The sequence below is a fragment of the Coenobita brevimanus genome, chromosome 27, assembly GCF_032717465.1.
Source record: "Coenobita brevimanus isolate Jiangsu-jjx chromosome 27, ASM3271746v2, whole genome shotgun sequence".
In the NCBI taxonomy this organism is placed as follows: Eukaryota; Metazoa; Arthropoda; class Malacostraca; order Decapoda; family Coenobitidae; genus Coenobita; species Coenobita brevimanus.
The window spans coordinates 35,770,023-35,792,938 of record NC_136980.1 but is presented as its reverse complement, the minus strand read 5'-3'; the positions used below and the strand labels follow the sequence as shown (position 1 = coordinate 35,792,938).

General features: G+C 44.7%; 1 protein-coding gene across 1 annotated transcript in view; it reads right to left on the bottom strand.

Moving 5' to 3' along the window:
- Positions 1-22,916, bottom strand: part of LOC145394540 (uncharacterized) — a 91,315-nt gene that overhangs the window by 52,896 nt on the left and 15,503 nt on the right. The window contains exons 2-6 of the mRNA XM_080268375.1: positions 15,981-16,025; positions 12,884-13,125; positions 10,778-11,533; positions 6,237-6,392; positions 5,716-5,757 (exon numbers count right to left, since the gene is read on the bottom strand). Coding sequence (XP_080124501.1) covers positions 5,716-5,757; positions 6,237-6,392; positions 10,778-11,533; positions 12,884-13,125; positions 15,981-16,025 — 1,241 coding nt within the window. The remainder of the gene's footprint in view (positions 1-5,715; positions 5,758-6,236; positions 6,393-10,777; positions 11,534-12,883; positions 13,126-15,980; positions 16,026-22,916) is intronic.

Genomic DNA, 22,916 nt, shown 5'->3' with positions numbered 1-22,916 from the left:
TTCGTATCATGACCTAAACAGTGAAACGCAAGTATTTTACCATGCATCAAAACCGTTGAATATAGTCCAGTGATTAAAGAAAGTAATTAATTAAATTATCATATGTTGGGCTTGAATAGATGGGGAGGTCGAATTAATAGATGAGATAATAAGAGCGTGCTGCCATAGTCTCATTCATTTCCTCACACCATAATTATGTGATGAAGGATCCATACATCTCACCCACACCGTCATAGCGTCATGGCAGCAAATATAGAACAACGTCAAGGTGACACACTTGCCCTGCGAGGGAGGTTAGTGGGATTGAGAGTGGCCTATCAACGTGCGATATAGCAGAGGAACTTGGCATTCACCGCACCACTGTACAGTATATCGCTGGCTCAAGAGGTGGGAGGCGGAAGGCAATCTGAGAGATCACCCTAAACCAGGACGGCTGAGGAAAACCACGGCTGATGAGGATCAGCGTATGAGAGTATTTTGAAACCCATCCACTCAGCGAGACTATGGCAGCTAGAGAACAGTTACAGGTGGATGTGTTCTGCGGAGACTATACGGCAGAGGATGAAGGAAATGGGCTATAGCCACCGAACATCAGCGATCAAACCCAGGTTAACGGAACATCATCGGGAATTTCGGCTCCAGTTTGCCGAGAGTTACGTGGAGGATGGCTTGGACCACTGGGGGAGAGTAGTTTTCTCTGATGAGAAAACATTCAGCTCCACATCTTATGGGAAACCTCACTGCTGGGGGAGAGACAATACGAAGTAATTATAGAGAGAGAGAGAGAGAGATACAGATACAGATATAGATAGATATATAGAAAGATAGGTTTAGATATAGATATAGATAGACAGATAGATAGATATAGATAGATTTTACAAGTGTGAACATACGAAATAAAAACCAAAACATATCTTTATACATTATATAACATGTCTTCTAGGTATGAGGAGAACATCTACCAGATAGCTCGCTGCGGCCATGTGACTTGCAACGCGTGGGGATGGATTTTCCTGTATGGGGTTGGTGAGATCACACGGATAGAGGGTAGGTTCACTTCAGATAAGTATCTGGAGATACTTGAGTAAGTGATGATGCCCTCTGTCCGCTCCTACGCCCTACCATATCCAGAGACCATTATCTTCATACAGGATAACAGCCTTATTCACACAGCTAGGGTAGTGAAACGATGGTCTGAGGATCAGTGCCACGTTGATCTACCCTGGCCTAGCAACAGCCCTGACATGAACCCCATAGAAGAAGTGTGAGCTAACATTGTGAATATATGGTAGCCAGCGCTGGAAAGAACGGCAGAGCAACTCATGCAATACATGACACCAGCGTGGCAAGTCTTGAGAGGGAAACCGACTCTCATTCACAAGCACGTGGCTTCCGTCCCAGAGCGCCTCCACAGTGTAATCGTGAAGACTGCTGGTTGGACAAAGTACTGAACTGTCCAGTAATATTGTTTCTTGCAACACTCCCTTGTCATGCTTTTTATGGAGCACATTTAATAACTCTCATGCAGGTTGATATTTTCTTCCCTACTAATGTTAGTAAGTAAAAATTAAATGTATTTATTTACAGTGGGATAATATGTAGGGGATGGAAATATAAAACTTGTGCATTAAAGGCATGAACAGAAGGTGTATAAAAAATAATAAATGTAATGCAGTGATTTGATTTTTGGAGCGCATGGCTACACTGTGAATTACGAGAACGTGTTAGAGCCCCGATACACACTTCCCTGTAATTAAAATCTTAGAGCATCATTGATCAAAGGAAAACACAGTATTAACCTTCACTGTTTCTAAAGAACATGTAGGTATATTACTCATTACCAACCTTCATGTATCTTGCTGAACGTGTTGGTGTTTGATATAGCTCTCAGATATTTTCGGTCGCAGTATTACTAAGCACAAACTCCTATCTGATGACATCCGTTTAGCTAGCCTTATATAACTAACAGTATGCAGCATACACTTGTCGGTATAACGTAAGGTTAAATGCTGAAAATTCCCATCGTCTCTATTTCGTCACGCCACAGTTTTCTTACGTAGTTATTCCTACCCTCCTTTTCATAAAATAGTTTCTGTATCCTGAACTACATAGAAATACGCGATGATTGACAAAAAAAAAAAAAAAAAAAAAAAGGATGCCCAGCACATATGGGTGCAATGACAGGCATGAGGATATACTGTATATTTGTTAAAGGTATCCCTCCTTTCCACGCCATAGTGAGATGAGAAGGGAGGAAGGATCCATGGGAGCAATGTGTGGTGTGAAGAGGTATGCCGAGCTTGGTTTTTAGGCCCCTCCAGTTCGACTGGAGCAATCTCCTCATAGTAGACGTCCTATGAAATTAAAGCAAACAACACAAATCATATCAAAATTCAAACGTTTAATAGATGTTTATAGTTTCTGCCATGTTAAAAAACGTGGCAGAAACTATAAACTCTAATCATCTATTGACTCAATCGGATACGTTTATGTGAAGCTACAGAATGTGGTGAATGTTTTTGGCGTATTCGATAGAGCCAGGATTCGGGGCTTGAATGATGAGTGGCTGGAAGCGTGGCCCATTGGACTGGGCAAGTTTGGGCTGTCTGGACATTGCTACTCCTCACCCTGCCTTTGGGTGGGAAAGGAGGTCCAGATGATGATGATGATGATGGTGATTATAGTTACTACACGAACATCAACTTATTTGAGGTAGTTAGGTCATATCTGTTGTCGAATGGACGGTGATGCGGCGAGGTGCACTGACATAGGGAAATGGAGGAAGGGTGAATGGGTGCGGGTTTAGGGCAGCGAGTTTGATCCCTGGTGACATACTAGAACATTGTAGCTTACCTTAGCTGTTTTTTTTTACATTCTAATTACTTTTGGATTGTTGGCCATAATATACACAAACAATACATCCTTTTATGTAGACACTGGACCTAGCGTATATATGACGAAGAATGTGTTTAAATGCAGAATGACTGCAGTGACTGCGCTGGGGGTAATTTACCCGAGGTTGAGAGCCACTACTCACGGTGGAGCTCTACAAGTAGCGGGCTACCAGATTCATAGTGTGGACACTCGCTGTTGTTAGTACCAATTTGCAATGAAGTACTTAAACTGCATCACGTATTCGGTTGAAGCATGATAGTAGGGGGAATAGTTAAGGTAGTTTCATTAGCTGAGCAGGCAATTATTCTCTCTTAGTTAAAATTAATTTTCTGTAACCAAAGTGAATTAATTATAAATGACATCGTACTGAAGGCATATCATACGACTTGCATAAAAGATTTACAAAATTTTCATTGCTAGTGTCATTGAACTGGAATGGCCAATCTTATATCACATATATATTACACTGAAGAATTCCTGAGAGTGTGTAACTGCCTAACCTCTCATATTAGCCCATTTCGTAAGGAAATTTTGCATCTCGATAGATACCAACACCAACTACAGTAGACAATAGGCGTTTTTGTAGCACCTCGGAAAGTCAAAGGGTTTGAGATTCCGCTGTTGGAAAAGTCAAACTCCTTACCGAGGCGTTTGCCTCTGCAGTGGTGCATACCCAAACTACCAATCAGCGTGTTGTGTAGCGGAATGTAGCCAGTTAGGGAGTTTAGCATGGTGTTTAATTCGCAATACCAGAAGATAACTATTCATTTTTTATATTATAATGCATAACAAATAATCATGTTAATGACTATATGACAATAAGGAATTCTAACAATGTACTTTATTACGAAAATCAATCAATTTAAATGTTCCGTCTCGCACCAGCTCGCACCTCCAGCCTCAAAATGGCCGACGCGTCCAATGAATTGACTGTGGTTTTGGCTTCGTTCCAACGAAAGTACAAAATTACAAAATTCTTACGTAACGTCTCAGTCACTCATAAGTATTTTCATGTTATGTCTTTTTTGAGGGATATAGATGCATTTCCAAACCGTGAAATGTGCTTGGATCCCAAAATTTTCCAGTTTATCATACGTCTTACCGCAGGAACTGCAGCCATTGAAACAAGTTTACAAATCCACTGCGAGTTTGGGCTTACTTGAAAAGAATAGGAGAGTAAATGGTTTCTACTGGCCTTAATATCTGCTTCAGAATGGAACGAAAATTGTAAGTAATGCTCCTACGTTTATCTTAGGAGCATAACATGTCATTATGAAAAAGTTGTCATCTCATTTCCTTGCAGACTAAATATGTACGACAGTTCTTCCAGGGCTTACAGTGCTCGTTCGTCTGGCTGTGCTATTGCTTAGCGTTCTATAACTCCAACAGCGGAAACCCAAACCCTTATCACTTTCCGAGGTGCTACAAAAAACGCCTAATGTGCCTCGGACAGGTTCCGCTGCTTCAAAAGTCAAAATCATTCGAAACTAACCTCTGAAACACTATTCTGAATGCTTACATTTAAGTTAACCGGTACTCATTCCTAAATGTTATTCATACTGTAACTGCAATTGCATCTTGCTTATTTAGTACTTAGACATTATCTGTATACATTACTTCTTGCCATGTAGGTAATATTTTATAATAAACAAGGGTCGATATATTTGTTCCGATACTTAACGCTTCAGCCAATCACGTGCATCCTTACAAAGGTTGTAGGTTCTGAGTAATCCATTGAAAAAATACGAGTGTTTACTACGGAGCAGCTGCCAGATATCGCCACACACCAGCATATTTGGTGCACTTTCATCTTGGCCAACTGTACATATAATGGTTTAATACAGCCAGATAACAGCGTCTGGGTTATGAATAGTAAAGATGGTGGACATCCGGATGAATGGGGCATGACTGTATAAATAATGTGAATGAGGTCACAACCAATAACTGCTTTGAACTACAGAATGACACTGCCATTACAAACTATTGTGATGAAACTCAGTGATAAACACTGCAAACACTGAAGCATTTCAAGCCTACTGATGCTGAAGAACAAACAGGATGTTATATAAACACTGAAGCATTTCAAGTTTACTGTTGCTGAAGAACAAACAGGATGTTATGTAAACACTGCACATACTGAAGCATTTCAAGTTTATTATTGCTGAAGAACAAACAGGATTTTACGTAAACACTGCAAACACTGAAGCATTTCAAGTCTACTGATGCTGAAGAACAAACAGGATGTTATATAAACACTGAAGCATTTCAAGTTTACTGTTGCTGAAGAACAAACAGGATGTTATGTAAACACTGCACACACTGAAGCATTTCAAGTTTATTATTGCTGAAGAACAAACAGGATTTTACGTAAACACTGCAAACACTGTAGCATTTCAAGTCTACTGATGCTGAAGAACAAACAGGCTGTTGTGCAACATAAAACGAAGGTGAAATGCATTAAGGAAGAAGAGTTTGGTGATGACATAAACGCTGGAGAAGAAAAGTTGAATGGAGTATAAAAGCGATGATGAGGGAGTGAGTCAGTGGTTTGACGTGCATAGGAAACATGCAGCTGGGCACAGTATAACACAGGCGAGATAAAAATCATTGCATATGTGGGAGATATGGGGTAAGACTCAGACAGGTGAGAGTTGATGGTACATGTCACAGTGGTGGAGTTACCTGCAGTGTGTGGGCATGGGAGGGTGGCGGCTGATCCTGGAGGCAGTGCATGTATATCGGGCAATTTTCTAGGGTTATCCTGGAGGACCGGATGCCACCTTGGTCTTCTTGGACAGCAAATACCAGGCCATCCTCCACCAGCGTCTTGATGCGCTGACTCATCTCCAGGAGGTTCTCAACCTGTGGGCAGTACCATACATCAGTATATATAAACAGCATCCATATTTTTTTTTAAAATGTGTCCGACTCTGGGCATAGGCTTCACAGCCTGCTCTCAAGGCTCAGTAGTCCTCCTTCATGCCATACACCTCTACATGTCACCACTTCAGCGCCAACATCCATCGTCCATATTGAATACATGCTAGGGCTGTCTCATGCAGGACTGGTGTATTGGTATTAGCTGGGGTATTTTTAAGACATGTCGGGGGGTCTTCTGGTAGATCAGTAAAGTCTGTTTTATGAAATTCAAATCCTTAAACCGTTCCCTCCTCCAGGGGGATTTGAACCTGGGTCTGGTAGGACTGCAGGCTACCTCTCTACCGATTGAGCCACTGCCTCTACATGGGACACTAACAGTGCATTCTTATGGAAACTGGCAATATATTAATACTTAGAGGCAATACTGGTGGGGAAGCACGAGACAGTAGCGGGTAACTTACTGTTATTTGCTGTGGCATCTTTGTGATGGTGTTGATCTTGTCCATGATGGTGGAGGCAGGGTCTGGGTGTGGTGGAAGGCCGGGGGTGTGTGTGGCATCAGTCTCCGCTGCCAGTGCATCCAGGGCCGTCCTGATGGCCTCACGCACCTGTCCATACTAACACAAACATTAGTGCTGGAGGCTCTGCCAACTATGTGCTAATGTACTATCGCAGACACTTATGGCTGGTACAACCAGCATTGTCAATCCTCTTTTTCCTTGGTGTGAATCCCGTGCAGCTCGACTCAGTTCCTCCGAATCGTTAATTTTACTAGTGAGAGGGAGAGTCGCCGGGAGATGTCTGGTGCAAGTGTAGGGAGTGGCGGGGTTGGGGGTGGGGTGGGTGGGGATGGGTGGGGAACGTGACTGAGTAAATGTGGCATCAGTGTAATACAGATGTGACACAAGTGTATTTGTTAAAAACGTAGGTTTACGATGTGAATGAGCTAAAACAACCTCATTTTTAGTGGTAACGGCACTGAGTTAGGGATTCCACATATATCTCAGAATGCTACCACAAGCTGTGTGTTGAGGTTAACACATACAGGAATTGTCATTTAGTAGCAGTGCTAGAAGTCTGATAAATGGTAACAGTTGGAAGTGGTGGCATGTTACATAGGTCTGACAGGTTAATAATCGGGGAAACTAATTACAGTTTGAACGAACAAGCGGCAAAAGGTATTGCCGTAGCATCTGACTTTATAACAGATAACCCATAAAGAACAGCTACAGTGTATTGTGCATAATATGACCATACCCACAATAATATGAGTTTTTTCAAGTGTGTTCGACATTGCTTAAAAAAAGGCTGCAATTACTGAATCCTTGATGATTGCTTAACTTTTGACGTAGATAAGTATAATGTTTACCATGAGATCTGAACTGACTTTTATTCCGCAGTATCCTATATTTGCTTGTTCATGAATAATTGTTAATCTTTCCATTGCTATGGCATTTATAATCAGACATGATTATTTGTCTTTAGCCAACAGCACTATCTGATACGGCACATACTTTAGATTTCTGTATCTTATCTTTGTAACCCCTACGGTGTTTGCCAGTATAATATACCCTAGTTCTTAGTAGACCTTGAAGGGCTAACGTCATTGGCACGAGTGTATTACTCACGGTGATATTGACAGTTGGTTAGGCAAGAGAACATAATGCAACATTAATTAAGGGAATATAATATCACTGTTAATACATCTTAGTATATTATTTTACACAGACATATCCCTCAGTAATGAGTCCAGCCACCTTGCTTCTCCACAACCTCCCGAAGCCTATCGGGCATGCTGGCCACCTCATTCCTTACGAGGTGTGGCTTCCCTTGGAATATTTCCCACTGAGTCATAATGTGGGCCGTCAGCTGGTCTGCCGTTTTCTCTGGTCCTGGTTGCCATGTGTTAACCAGGGTTCCCCAGATATATTCCATTGGGTTACAGTCACAACCCTGACTCGCCCAGTGTAGGAGTTGCAGGTTTTCTTGACTACTAAACCATTCCTAACTGCTCCTGCTGTGTGTACAGGACAACCATCTTGGACAAGATGACTGCTCCAGGAGAGAAGGGGAAATTTTTTCTCTCGTAGGAAGGTAGAAAGAAATCCTGCGGTATTTGACTATATTTTTGCGCACTGAATCGTCCCTACATCTTCACTACATCTCCTACGCCCTGGATGGAAATATAACCCCACACATTGCATGTCACGTGCCCACTTCTCGTCTCTTCTTAAACATTGTTTCGCTCATCGCTGGCAAGAACAAACATTCCATAATATTAGAGGGATACCGTGTTTGTATTAGAAATTAATACAAAATAATCTATAATTGGAAATTGTAGCCTACACTGCTTTCACTCCAGTCTCTTTGGAAATCAAAGGAAGGTGATCCGTGGGTAACAACTCTATATTGTGGGAAGTTGTTGCGGAGACGTTTAGGAGTCTAGAATTACTAAAGGAAGACTATTATAATAATTCAGAACACCCACCAACACCAGGACCTTTACATTTATCACTGTTAGTAATTAGTGATTTAACCAACTTATGTACCACATTAGCATTGGAAAGTGAACCGTGGTCTTTCTCATTTATCTTTGTTATTAATTACTGATTAAACGAACTTATATACCACATAAGATTAAAAAGTGACCCTTATCTTGTGTGTGTGTGTGTGTGTGTGTGTGTGAATTATCATGTTCAAATACTTTAATATTATTGTTTCTGCAACAGTTCAGTTATTAAACATCACCAGGTGTTGTTTTTCCTCCACACGTGTACATTTCCGAGATGGCAAGATCGGAAGGTTTTCTCATCTGAGACCACCACCTGGACCAGAAGTTTAGGCCTTGGTCCACATAGTGACGTGCAAAGTTAAGCCTGGCAGCACGGTGCGCTTCAGTGGGTAACTTTTTTGGCAGGAACCCGGTGATGTATTCCGGCCTTATGAAGCCGCCTCCAGACTGTACTGACAGACACATCCAGTTGGAGTCTGTTCCGAAGTGCCACAGCGTTCGTTATGGGGGTTTCCTCAGCTGCTTGTATAATGCGCTCATCCTGTACAGGTGTCATTACACGGGAGCGCGGTGTCCTGGCTGAGGAAATATTTTAAAGAGAATACGTAGAAACAACTATTTTACATGCTCATAGGAGCGGTGTTAGAGGGAGGAGTTGGGGAACAGGGGTAGGTAGGAGGGTTGGGGTAGGCGGAGAATGTTGGTGGACTGTGGTGTGAGGGAGGATTGCAAGGGAGATGATCCGTCACACTAAATTGGTGTCCTGTTACCTATACAACAGGGTTAGTATAACGTCGTTGATGCTGGTTTGCATTTTTGTAGGTCAAAAGTATGTCATACATCGCTGACGCTGTATTACGGGTTAATGTACAATTTATAACACTAGACAGTATAAATAATAATGTAAGCAAAAACATTATCAAACAGAGTCACATCAGACACGTTCGACATACACGTATGGCAAGAAAAGTAACTACTGACCACATCTTCCATAGTTAGGCTTTTTTACCCTGGTTAGTAAGATCTCCTGTCTCCTCCCACCTCTTGATCCATTTTGTTACAGTTGCTGGGGATATGCCTAACTGACTGGCGATGGCCCAAATACTCGAGCCTCCTTTCCGCAGACCAGCGATCTGCCCTTGCAGGGGTACTTGCTTTTCCTGTCTGTTCATTGTGAATCCTGAACTGTGAATGGTGCAGGAATGCTTCTTGGTGTCTGGACAACACCTCGGTATACACCTGGTCTCACTGAGAGGCGAGACTTAATGGCACCAAGTTTGAGGGTGACAATCGCCTGATGGATGGTTTGGAGGTTGACCCCTGCAGGCAGACTTATACTGGCAGTTGGCACAAGGCCTAAGGAGTGCTTGAACGAGGAGCTGTTGGTTCTATCCAGGTCTAAACAGTTTGGTTTATACTTGCCCTATGACTACGAAAGATTCCAACAAGACCCATAGTCTCCAGGAGGTTATACTGTAGAACAAAGGATGGCTGGACATTTATACTGAATGAATATAAATGACAAAATTTGTGTTGTCGTTTCCATACTACTGTATGCCTTTACTTTGTGCTTGTAGTGTTACAAATTGCCAGCTGTCACTACCACAATCTGCGATAGAGACTCGCATGGTGAAGATTACATGAATACAGATAAGTTAAAGGAACAGATATCTTACGATGTGTGCTCGTAATATGATAACCCCATTAACATTATAATTATCTAACTCGAAAATTATGGAACCATCAAGGAATGGATATCTGCAGTATTTCCTATGCATTGTGTAATTTAACATATCTGACACACTTGAAAAAACTCATATTATTGTGGGTATGGTCATATTATGCACAATACACTGTAGCTGTTCTTTATGGGTTATCTGTTATAAAGGCAGATGCTACGGCAATATCTTTTGCCGCTTGTTCGTTCAAACTGTAATTAGTTTCCCCGATTATTAACCTGTCAGACCTATGTAACATGCCACCACTTCCAACTGTTACCATTTATCAGACTTCTAGCACTGCCGCTAAATGACAATTCCTGTATGTGTTAACCTCAACACACAGCTTGTGGTAGCATTCTGAGATATATGTGGAATCCCTAACTCAAGTGTCGTTACCACTAAAAAGAGGTTGTTTTAGCTCATTCACATCGTAAACCTACGTTTTTAACAAATACACTTGTGCCACATCTGTATTACACTGATACCACATTTACTCAGTCACGTTCCCACCCACCCCCAACACCGCCACCCCCTACACTTGCACCAGACATGTCCCGCCCTCTCACCAGTAAATGATTCGAAGAAACTGAGTCGAGCTGCACGGGATTCACACTTAGGAAAGAGAAGACTGACAATGTTGACTGTACCAGCCATAAGTGTCGGCGATAGTACTGTACACTTCACACATCACAAGTATATATGTCAGTGTAAGTGTGCTCATGTTATTACAGAAGCCTGGTGGTACAAGTAGAAGGGAGTGGCTGCCTACCTTTATGCTGGTAGTGACAATGTTATCATCAGGGAACTGTTTTTGGCACTTCTGCCTCCAGTCTTCAACCTCCACACTGCACTGGTCAGCGTGGTTAATGGCCGTGAAGGCCTCCTGTGCTGTGTTGGCATTCTGCAGACACTCCAGTCTGGCCTCCAGCTGCTTCACTCCTTCCTCTCCTTCTTGCTTCATGGCCATCACTCTGGCCACCTCCTCCTCTATCAGCTTCACAAATGTGGCCACGTTGTGTGTGAATTCCTCCACCTTTTTTAACAGCTGGAGGTTTTGTTCATTCTGGTCGGTCAGCCAGGTCCAGTACTGTTCCAGCTGGGACTGAGTGTTTTGGAAGCCTGTAAGCTGGCTCCTCATGCTGCTCTCGTGCTCCCCCAGCAGGGACCAAAGCTTCTTGCTCATCCCGCTGGGCCTCTTCTGGGTTGTGCCACCTTTTGTTTTGACTGGCATTTGTTTTTCTGCTGCAGGTTTTACACTTGGCGTTTCACCAGCTGCTCCTGCTGTCTGTACCAGCTGTACATTCTTAAACTTTTTGACAAAAGCCTCCATTGCATAGCTTACTGGGAAATTATCCAGGGAGGTGGCGGGGTGGCTGGCACGGCAGTCAGGGCAGGTCAGCTGGTTGGATGTGGTCAGTTGTAAGATGCAGGACGAACAAAAGGTGTGGCCACATGGCAGAGTGCGTGGCCGACGCTCACTCTCATCATAGGTGATGCAGCACACATTGCACTCCTCAGGATTGTCCTGTGCAACAACAATAACATTGATTGCTTACATGTAGCACATGATGAACATTGCTGACCTTACAACCTAAAAGGCAATTTTAATATTCATAACTCACTGACACTAAGAAAGAAAGCAATAAAATGAGCTTTATATAACTGACGTCCATACTGTACAGTCGGCCTAAGAAGTGACAGTGGAGTATCCAGAAGGTTTCAGTCAGTGATAATGGATAATACTCCTCTTATATCTTTGCAAGATGACACCTATTATGTAAAATTGTAATAGAAAACTATCTATCTATCTATAGCCCGACGCCCTAATCCCGCAAAGGGTGGCCGCAGACAAAACGCCTCCAAGTCACTCTGTCATCCACCATTTGACTCCCCTCCCCCCAACTCACCCCCCCCTCCCTCATATACCTCTCAACTCCATCCCTCCACCTCATCCTCGGTCTACCCCTCCCTCTCCCTCCCTCCACCTCACCTACATACACCCTCTTAGTCAGTCTTTCATTCTCCATCCTCTCCACATGTCCAAACCACCTCAGTGTATTTCTCCTAATCTTTTCAACCACATCCACATCTACCCCACAACGTTCCTTCACTTCTACATTCGTCAACCTGTCCCTCCATGTCACTCCACATGCTCCTCTCAAGTAACTCATTTCCACTGCTCTCACTCTTGACTTGTTCCCCTCTTGCAAGGTCCACGCCTCGCTTCCATACGTCAGGGTAGGGATCACAATACCATCATGCAGTGACTTCTTAACTTCCATACTCACCTCCCTATTTCTCATCACAGCTTTCAGTGTGCCAACAACCTTCCTTCCCTGCTGTACCCTTTCACTTACTTCATCCCCCAAAGTTCCATCCTTACTCATCACACTACCCAAGTACTTGAATGCACTCACATTCTCCATATCCTCACCATCCAACCTCACTGCACACTCTGTGACTTCATTCCTCTCAAACACCATAACTTTACTTTTGTTTACATTAACTTTCAGCTTCCTCCTCCTACACACTGTCCCAAATTCATTCACCAAACCTTGCAACTCCCATTCATCTTCACTCAACAATACTGTATCATCAGCAAACAGCAACACCGGAAGTATCGGGTAGTACCAAGGGGAGACCATATAGAGGCATGAGAAGAGAACATGAGATCAGGACAAGATGGACATACGTCCCCAATCACCACGCACCCCTCTTCCCCACAACGGAATCGACTAGAGGTACATCACCCTGCTGCATTACCCTCCACCTGGACCAGCACTCAACGGAATCGGGGCAGGATCTGTATGCCAGCAGGCTCCGTAAGTAGAACTACGACGATGCCCACTGTGTTTGTCGGGTGAAAAACGCCCACCGTGCTCCCTCCACCTACTGCTTTCTGTAGGACTGTGACGACGTCCACTGTGCTCGTCGGGGAAAGGACGCCCACCGAGTTTCCCTCACCTGCAGCCCCTGCCCTGAGCAGGACTGCGGAGATGCCCACCACGCTTCTCTCGCCTGCAGTCTCAGTGCCTAGCAGAATCGAGGCGGTGCCCACTGTGCCTGTCGGGGAGGCCCCACTCACTATGCAGGCCTCATCTGCTGAACCTTCGGCACCTACAGAGGGTCACGACTCTTGCTAGCCTCACTCCTCCAGAGGATGAGCGGGTCACGCCCCTTGCTCGCCTCACTCCTCCAGAGGCCGAACGGGACGTCCCTCTCACTCTCCCTGCACCACAGGGGGCAGAGCAGGCTCCCCAGCAGAGTCACTGCTGGGAGAGGTCTGGAGTGGCCTTATAGTGAGTCTTGGGGTACACTCATTACAACCAGCACCCCTAAGTCACCAGTCAATGTCGGACTCCCGAAGGAGGAGAGACCTCAAGCAGCCCCTGTCGGACTTCCGACGAAGGTGAGACCGCAGACACCAGATGCAGAGGGACGCCCCCAGAACTCCCTGCTAAGACCTCCCTAGACAAGCCGGCAAACTGTCCCCCACGAAGGGCAGGTGCAAGGAAGCATGCCTACTTGGCCTGTTCGGCCCCAGCCCTGAGGGCCGACACACTGACGGAGGTCCCTCCAGTGAAAGGCCTCCCTCAACACCTCCCAGCAGCCCTCACCCGACGATCAAGAGTAAAATAGTGGTACCACGCCCCTTCAGAGAGTGCACACCTGACGAGACACCTCCCACACCTGGGGGCCACTAGTCCCAGACTCAGATGCTTATACTTCATATAGTGTGGGTAATCTATCACATTGTATTGTGTCAAGTCACTGTATTCTTTGTGGTTTTAAGTCCTGTTCCATTGGTTGCATGCTCTGGGTCTTAGAAAGAACCCAATATTGGACCCACATACTCAGAGAGAAAGTTGATCTCTGAGTACGTGGCATAACAATAAGTAAATGACAAAGTGCTTATGCATTTCAGAATTGTAGGAAACAGTTTGTTAGTTACGATAATAAGAAATCCTAAATGGAACTAACTGAAATTTCAGAACTATCGCTCAAGGACAGTCAGGAATAAGTTGCAGAGTTTAAGTCTACTGTGGTAGTAAGCAATTATTTCTGGTATCGTAAGACTGAAAAGAAAAGGCCTTCAATAAACAATGAAGATCTGTTATTTTTATTTACGAGATATTTACCGTTAGACTACTGGTGAATAGTTAAAAGTTATTTATTTCCGTTTTTGTTGTCTCCATGGATGACGACAGAAAGTGGGAATGCGGAGTAAGTTAGTAGGCGATGTTAAATGGCTCGATCAACAAGCACAAATGAAGACAACTTTTACTGACAGACATGCAGCTATTACATCGCATTTGGCCACTTTTCCACTAAGAAAACTCTGTGGAAGACTTAGTATGAGCTTGAAAACTATCACTTAATGAAATATAAAAGAACCTTGCCAATTTGCTGAGAGTCTGAGCTCCATGGAGGATGCAAATTGTTTCATAGTCTGTAATATCCTCGGTGCCTGAACAACGGGCAAGAGTAATAAAATGCAATAAAAACAGCAGTGAGTTCCACACTTCCAACTCAGTATTTTCAGTTAGACAAGACACAGCAGTTTATTTAAAAAGAAAAGTATTCTAGATTTAAAAGATGGAACAAGTATGCACTTTTGCATTGTACAAGTTTGTAAGCCCATGTTCTAGTCCTCTTTACTGCCTAGTGTCAGAGAAAAAGATATAATCTGTCACACCTATAGTCGCAGCACATGACTCTGAGGTTGTCATTACCGTACCCTGGCAACCTACCAGTCAGAAGTGCATCCAATTTCGTATCATATTATACACAAATCATATTATTATGCACGATTATTATTATACACAAACATATTATACACGAATCACATGCGTCTCATACACGAAATTGGATGCACTGTTGAGGGGTAGGTTGCCACAGCATGATAATAATATCCTCAGAGTCACACGCCACGACTATAATAATTTTGTATCAATAGGGTAGTATATAATTACATTTATTATTATGCTAGGGGAGGCAAGGAATAAGAGGCAGAAAAGATCTTGCTGCAGCTTTGGGTAGGGTATCCTTACTAAGAATAATTTTTGTGACATCCTTATTGTTCCTATGTCATCACCACTGCATTTGAAAAGCAAGTAGTGTATTGCATTCACTAGAATTTTCCTAGGTTGGCCTTCGAAACTAGATAATCAGTTTTTGAAATCCTGGGACATACACACGAGCACGGGGATATGCTGTGCACCACGCGCCGAGCAATACATTACATATTCAAATCGGGAAAACATATGTTACAGGTTAGCTTCTAATACATCATTGCCTCATGTTATTCTTTTCTCATAATTATTAGCGTGATATACTATTTTTTTTCTTTTCGGTATAACGTGATGAAGTACAGAAATTTTTACCTTGAATTCAGTAAGTTTTCACGGAAAGCATGGCAGTACAGAGTGTCTGAAGCAATCTGAAACTCTGTCATCACTTCTTGGGGCGACTGTACAAGTGGTGGTCTGATAACAGTATGGTGAACATGCCATAACAGAATATGCTATTGCACTGTAACATGTACAGTAACACTAATATTACTAGTGAGAGACAGTACAGTAGTGAATATTGATCTTTTTATCCACAAACTGTATGTCCAACAACATATGAATTAAGAACCTTTGTACACAAGTCCTGAATGTGACAACCTCCTTTGTATAGTACAGCATAGTGTGTGTGTGTGTGTGTGTGTGTGTGTGTGTGTGTGCTTCTCACTGCCTCAAATACACAAAGCACAAGCCATGTACTGTCAGCAGGGTAACACTGTTGTTGTTGAAAGATTCCCTGCACATATAGTGCAGGCCGGGCCATACATTAGCCCGGTCAGTGGTGTATGGGCTGATTAAAAACAGTAAGTGGGGAGGACAGGACCTGGGGATTGCCCAGCACACACGTCCTGTCTCCTGACTGGCTTTGTGGTGTGTGTGTGTGCAGGGTAACAGTGTACTCACCATATTTGTAGTAGTGGCACTGTTGACTCTGTAGTGACTGGTGACCTGGAAAAATATAACAAGTGTCAATTCTTCAATTAGTTTAAGTTAGTCATTATAAGTTCCATCCCTGTATTAAGGCCTTCACTACCATCACCTTATATATTGTGCTTGCAATCACATGGTTATATATTGTGCTTGCAATCACAAGGTTATATATTGTGGTTGCAATCACATGGCTATATATTGTGGTTGCAATCACATGGTTATATACTGTGGTTGCAATCACAGGGTTATAATATAACCCTTTGATTGCAACCACAATATATAACCTTGTGATTGCAATCACAATATATAACCATGTGATTGCAACCACAATATATTATATTGTGGTTGCAATCACAGGGTTTTGGTGGATACAGGGCAGCAGCTGAGTGTGTACGAGGTAAGCAAAGATAATATAACCTACCACGATTTTTTGGTCTTTTTTTTTTTTTTTCAATAATATCATTTAAAAAAAACATATGCGTAAAAACAGACGGCATTGTATTGAACACAAACACCAGTTAATATTGCATGTGTGTGTGTGTGTGTGTGTGTGTGTGTGTGTGTGTCAGCATGCTTCCTGTGTGTACATGTGTGTGTATGCAGATGTACACACGGGAATGTATTGATTAGCAGAGTCCTTCGTTGTCTGGGAATGTGTTCATTTGTATTGAGGTGTGCTGTGTTGTGATGTGTTGTAACACGTGTATTGTCTTGTGTTTATTTGTGCCGTGTTGCAGTGTGTTGTGGTGTAGTGTGTTGTGCTGCATTGTGATGTGGTTTGCTGTGTGGTGTTGTAGTATGTTGGATCGTGTTAATTTCTGCTGTGTTGTGGTGTGCTGTGTTGCACTTTGTTGTGGTGTAGTGTGGTGGGTTGTGACGTGTGTTTTGCTGTGGTATGGTGTGGTGTGGGCATGTGTGGTGTGGTGTGGTGTGGGCATGTGTGGTGTGGTGTGGTGTGGGCATGTGTGGTGTGGTGTGGTGTGGGCATGTGTGGTATGGTGTGGTGTGGGCATGTGTGGTATGGTGTGGTGTGGGTATGTGTGGTATGGTGTAATGTGGGCATGTGTGGTATGGTGTGGTGTGGGTATGTGTGGTATGGTGTGGTGTGGACATGTGTCGTATGCTTTGGTGTGGACACATGAGGTGTGTTGTGTTCTTTTTTGGTCTTCAGGTATGGTGTAGTAGTAGTAGTAGTAGTTGTAGTAGTAGTAGTAGTAGTAGTAGTAGTTCCCTAGGCAGTCTGGCCGAACAGCCCCGAGTCCCTTAGGAAGGCCGTGGCCGAGACCGGGCTTTCCCACAGAGCTCTCAAAGAGTGTATGTTGTGTTGCTGACGTAGGTGATTGTGTGCAATGCAGTCTGGGTGATTCTCATGTCTAGGTGATCCTTGACTTTGAGGACTCCAGTTTCTTGCTGCAGCCTCCACAAACCCACAACATCCACTATATTACATGGCAGCACATCCACCCACACCAAGGAACATCAAAACAACACCCAGCAAACGATACCATACACAAATACTGTCATCTCTCCCCCCTCGCCCACCTCAGACCAGCTTCCACAAGCTGGTGTGGTCTTGTGGCATGGTGTGTTGTGTTGTGGTGCGGTCTTGTGGCATGGTGTGTTGTATTGTGGTGTGGTCTTGTGGCATGGTGTGTTGTATTGTGGTGTGGTCTTGTGGCATGGTGTGTCGTGTTGTGGTGTGGTCTTGTGGCATGGTGTGGCGTGGTGTGGTGTGGTCTTGTGGCATGGTGTGGCGTGGTGTGGTGTGGTCTTGTGGCATGGTGTGGTGTATTGTGGTGTGGTCTTGTGGCATGATGTGTTGTATTGTGGTGTGGTCTTGTGGCATGGTGTGGTGTGTTGTGGTGTGGTCTTGTGGCATGGTGTGGTGTGGTCTTGTGGCATGGTGTGGTGTGGTCTTGTGGCATGGTGTGGTGTATTGTGGTGTGGTCTTGTGGCATGGTGTGGTGTATTGTGGTGTGGTCTTGTGGCATGGTGTGGTGTATTGTGGTGTGGTCTTGTGGCATAGTGTGTTGTGTTGTGGTGTGGTCTTGTGGCATGGTGTGGTGTGGTCTTGTGGCATGGTGTGTTGTGTTGTATTGTGGTGTGGTCTTGTGGCATGGTGTGGTGTGTTGTGGTGTGGTGTGGTCTTGTGGCATGGTGTGTTGTATTGTGGTGTGGTCTTGTGGCATGGTGTGGTGTGTTGTGGTGTGGTCTTGTGGCATGGTGTGTTGTGTTGTGTTGTGTTGTGGTGTGGTCTTGTGGCATGGTGTGTTGTGTTGTGGTGTGGTCTTGTGGCATGGTGTGTTGTGTTGTATTGTGGTGTGGTCTTGTGGCATGGTATGTTGTGTTGTATTGTGGTGTGGTCTTGTGGCATGGTGTGGTGTTTTGCGGTGTGGTCTTGTGGCATGGTGTGGTGTGATGTGGTGTGGTCTTGTGGCATGGTGTGTGGTGTTGTGGTGTGGTCTTGTGGCATGGTGTGTTGTATTGTGGTGTGGTCTTGTGGCATGGTGTGGTGTGTTGTGGTGTGGTCTTGTGGCATGGTGTGGTCTTGTGGCATGGTGTGTTGTGTTGTGGTGTGGTCTTGTGGCATGGTGTGGTGAGGTGTGTTGTGTTGTGGTGTGGTCTTGTGCCATGATGTGGTGTTGTGTTGATTTGTGTTGGGTGTTGGGTCTTCTGTGTTCCTTCACTGTGTGTTTTGGTGTACTAATGTATTCTAATATCTCACGTGTAAATGCTGGATCAGTTGTTACATAGCACATTGAACTACACTAGCCTAGTAATATATTCTAATATATCCCGTGTAAATGCTGGATCAGTTGTTACATAGCACATTGTACTACACCAGCCAACACCACAAAGCACAAGAGTACACACTATAAAAATTACAGTATAGTACATCACATCACAGTTTTTGCAGTTTTACCCGTAGGGCACTGTACTAGACGATAGTACATGTACAGAACAAAGCACATACTGAGTACAGAGAAACAAGCAGTAGGACTGTGTACCACTAGTGACTATAGTAATATTGAACTATACCCCCCACACACCCGGCCCAACCCCATACCTACCCCACCACACCCCAACCAACCCCATAGCTACCCCACCACACCCCAACCAACCCCATAGCTACCCCACAACACCCCATCCAACCCCATACCTACCCCACCACACCCCAACCAACCCCATACCTACCCCACCACACCCCAACCAACCCCATACCTACCCCACCACACCCCACCCAACCCCAAACCTACCCCACCACATCCCACCCAACCCCATACTTACCCCACCACACCCCACCCAACCCCACACCGAAACCACGATACCCAACACCCACACCACCATACCCAACACCCACACCACCATACCCAACACCACCATACCCAACACCCACACTGCCATACCCAACACCCACACTAGCATACCCAACACCCACACCTCCATACCCAAAACCCACACCACCATACCCAACACCCACACCACCATACCCAACACCAACACCACCATACCCAACACCCACACCACCATACCCAACACCCACACTAGCATACCCAACACCCACACCACCATACCCAACACCCACACCACCATACCCAACACCCACACCACCATACCCAACACCCACACTCATACCCAACACCCACACTAGTATACCCAACACCCACACCACCATACCCAACACACACACCCATACCCAACACCCACACCACCATACCCAACACCCACACCACCATACCCAACACCCACACCACCATACCCAACACCCACATCACCATACCCAACACCCATACCACCATACCCAACACTCACACCACCATACCCAACACCCACACCACCATACACAACACCCACATCACCATACACAATACCCATACCACCATACCCAACACTCACATCACCATACCCAACACCCATACCACCATACCCAACACCCACACCACCATACCCAACACCCACACCACCATACACAACACCCACACCACCATACACAACACCCACACCACCATACACAACACCCACACCACCATACCCAACACCCACACCACCATACCCAACACCCACACCACCATACCCAACACCCACACCACCATACCCAACACCCACATCACCATACACAACACCCATACCACCATACCCAACACTCACACCACCATACCCAACACCCATACCACCATACCCAACACCCACATCACCATACCCAACACCCACATCACCATACCCAACACCCACATCACTATACCCAACACCCACACCACCATACCCAACACCCACACCACCATACCCAACACCCACACCACCATACCAAACACCCACACCACCATACCCAACACCCACACCACCATACCCAACACCCATACCACCATACCCAACACCCATACCACCATACCCAACACCCACACCACCATACCCAACACCCACACCACCATACCCAACACCCACACCACCATACCCAACACCCACACCACCATACCCAACACTCACATCACCATACCCAACACCCACACCTTTGAGGCCTTGTACCATTATTCCTCAGTCATATATGTATACCTGCTTGCATTCATGACAACATTCATCAGCAATACCTTATCATGTCACCACTACCACTATTACCACCACCACTACCACCACAACTACCACTATCACCACCACCACTACCACTATTACCACCACGACTATCACCACCACCACTACCACTATCACCACCAGCACTACAACTAACACAACCACCACAACGACCACAACCACCACCAAGACCACAACCACCACCACCACGACCACAACCACCACTACCACTATCACCACCACCACCACCACTACCACTATCACCACCACCACTATCACTATCACAAACACCACTACCATTATCATCACCACCTCCACCACTACCACTATCACAAACACCACTACCACTATCACCACCATCATTAACACTATCACTACCACCACTATCACTATCACCACCACCACTACCACTATCACAAACACCACTATCACTATCACCACCATCATTAACACTATCACTACCACCACTATCACTATCACCACCACCACTACCACTATCAAAACCGCCGCTACCACTATCACCACCACTACTAACACTATCACTACCACCACTGCTGCTATCGCCACCACCACTGCCACTATCACCACCACCACAACCACCACCAGTACCACTATCACCATCACCACCACTACCACCATCACCATCCCCACAATCACCACCACCACCACTATCACCACTACCACCATCACCATCCCCACAATCACCACCACCACCACTATCACCACTACCACTATAACCACCACCACTACGACTATCTCCACCACCACTACTATTAACACCACCACCACTACCACTATCACCACCACCACTACCATTAACACCATCACCACTACCACTATCACCACCACCACCACTATCACCACTACCACTACCACTATAACCAACACCATTACGACTATCACTACCACCACTACCATTAACACCACCACCACTACCACTATCACCACCACCACTACCACTGTCACCACCACCACTACCATTAACACCACCACCACCACTATCACCACCACCACTACAACCATCACCACCACCACTACCACTATCACCACCACCACTACCACTATCACCACCACCACTACCATCAACACCACCACCACTACCACTATCACCACCACCACTACCAGTCACCACCACCACTACACTATCACCACCACCACCACTATCACCACCACCACTACCACCACTACCTTTATCACCGTCACCAGTACCACTAGCACCACCACCACCACCACCAATACTATCTTTATCACCATCACCAGTACCACTATCACCACCACCACCACCAATACTACCTTTATCACCATCACCAGTAACACTATCACCACCACCACTACTACAATCACCACCACAACTAACACTATCACCACCTCTACCACTATCACCACCACCACTACTACAATCACCACCACAACTAACACTATCACCACCTCTACCACTATCACCACCACCACCTCTGCCAGTCACCACGACCACCACCATTACCACTATTACCATCACCACTACCACCATCACCACTACCACCAACACTACTACTATCACCACCACCACCATTACCACTATCACTCCTCCCTTTCCTGTCTGCCTGATGCCAGCCTGTCTGGATGCATCTCTGCCCGCCTCTGTCTGCCCGCTTCGTAAGCCACAAGTTAATGACAGATATATATGAAGAAATTTAACCTAATGTCAAAATGTATTACCTACTTGTGAAAAACAAATACATATGAGCCAGAATGATAAGCTAATCTGAACATGAAGCAGCACGATAATTCCTGAATAAAATATATAGCAAAGACAAAGGAAAAAACGGTGCGGATTATAGACCACAGGCCGAACAACGACTGCACTGGACTCGATGATCACTGGTTTATTAGGACAGCTAATCCATTTAATTAGACACTGTATTATACACAGTAAATATCGTAACCCAAACTTGTGTCAGTAATATCTCGTTAAAAATATTTCACGTGGTGAAATACCAATGTCATCTCTCTCTCTCTCTCTCTCTCTCTCTCTCTCTCTCTCTATATATATATATATATATTCATTTATTTATATATATATATATTCATTTATTTATTTATATATAAAATATGGAACAGACATGATACGTTTTTATTCATGTTTCTGGGGTATCTAAACTATATAGCAAATCCCCAGGAGGTATTATTCATTACCGTCCAGGCGAAGAACTGGAATTACTTGCCTCACACGATGCCTGGGATACGCCTGTGCAGCAATACAATGGACAAAGTGAACTTTGTTTGGTACAACAGGCTGTCTGAATGCTGGCCGTTTATCGACCTTTAAAATAATATAACAAATGGTGTATATGAGTAAGAAGT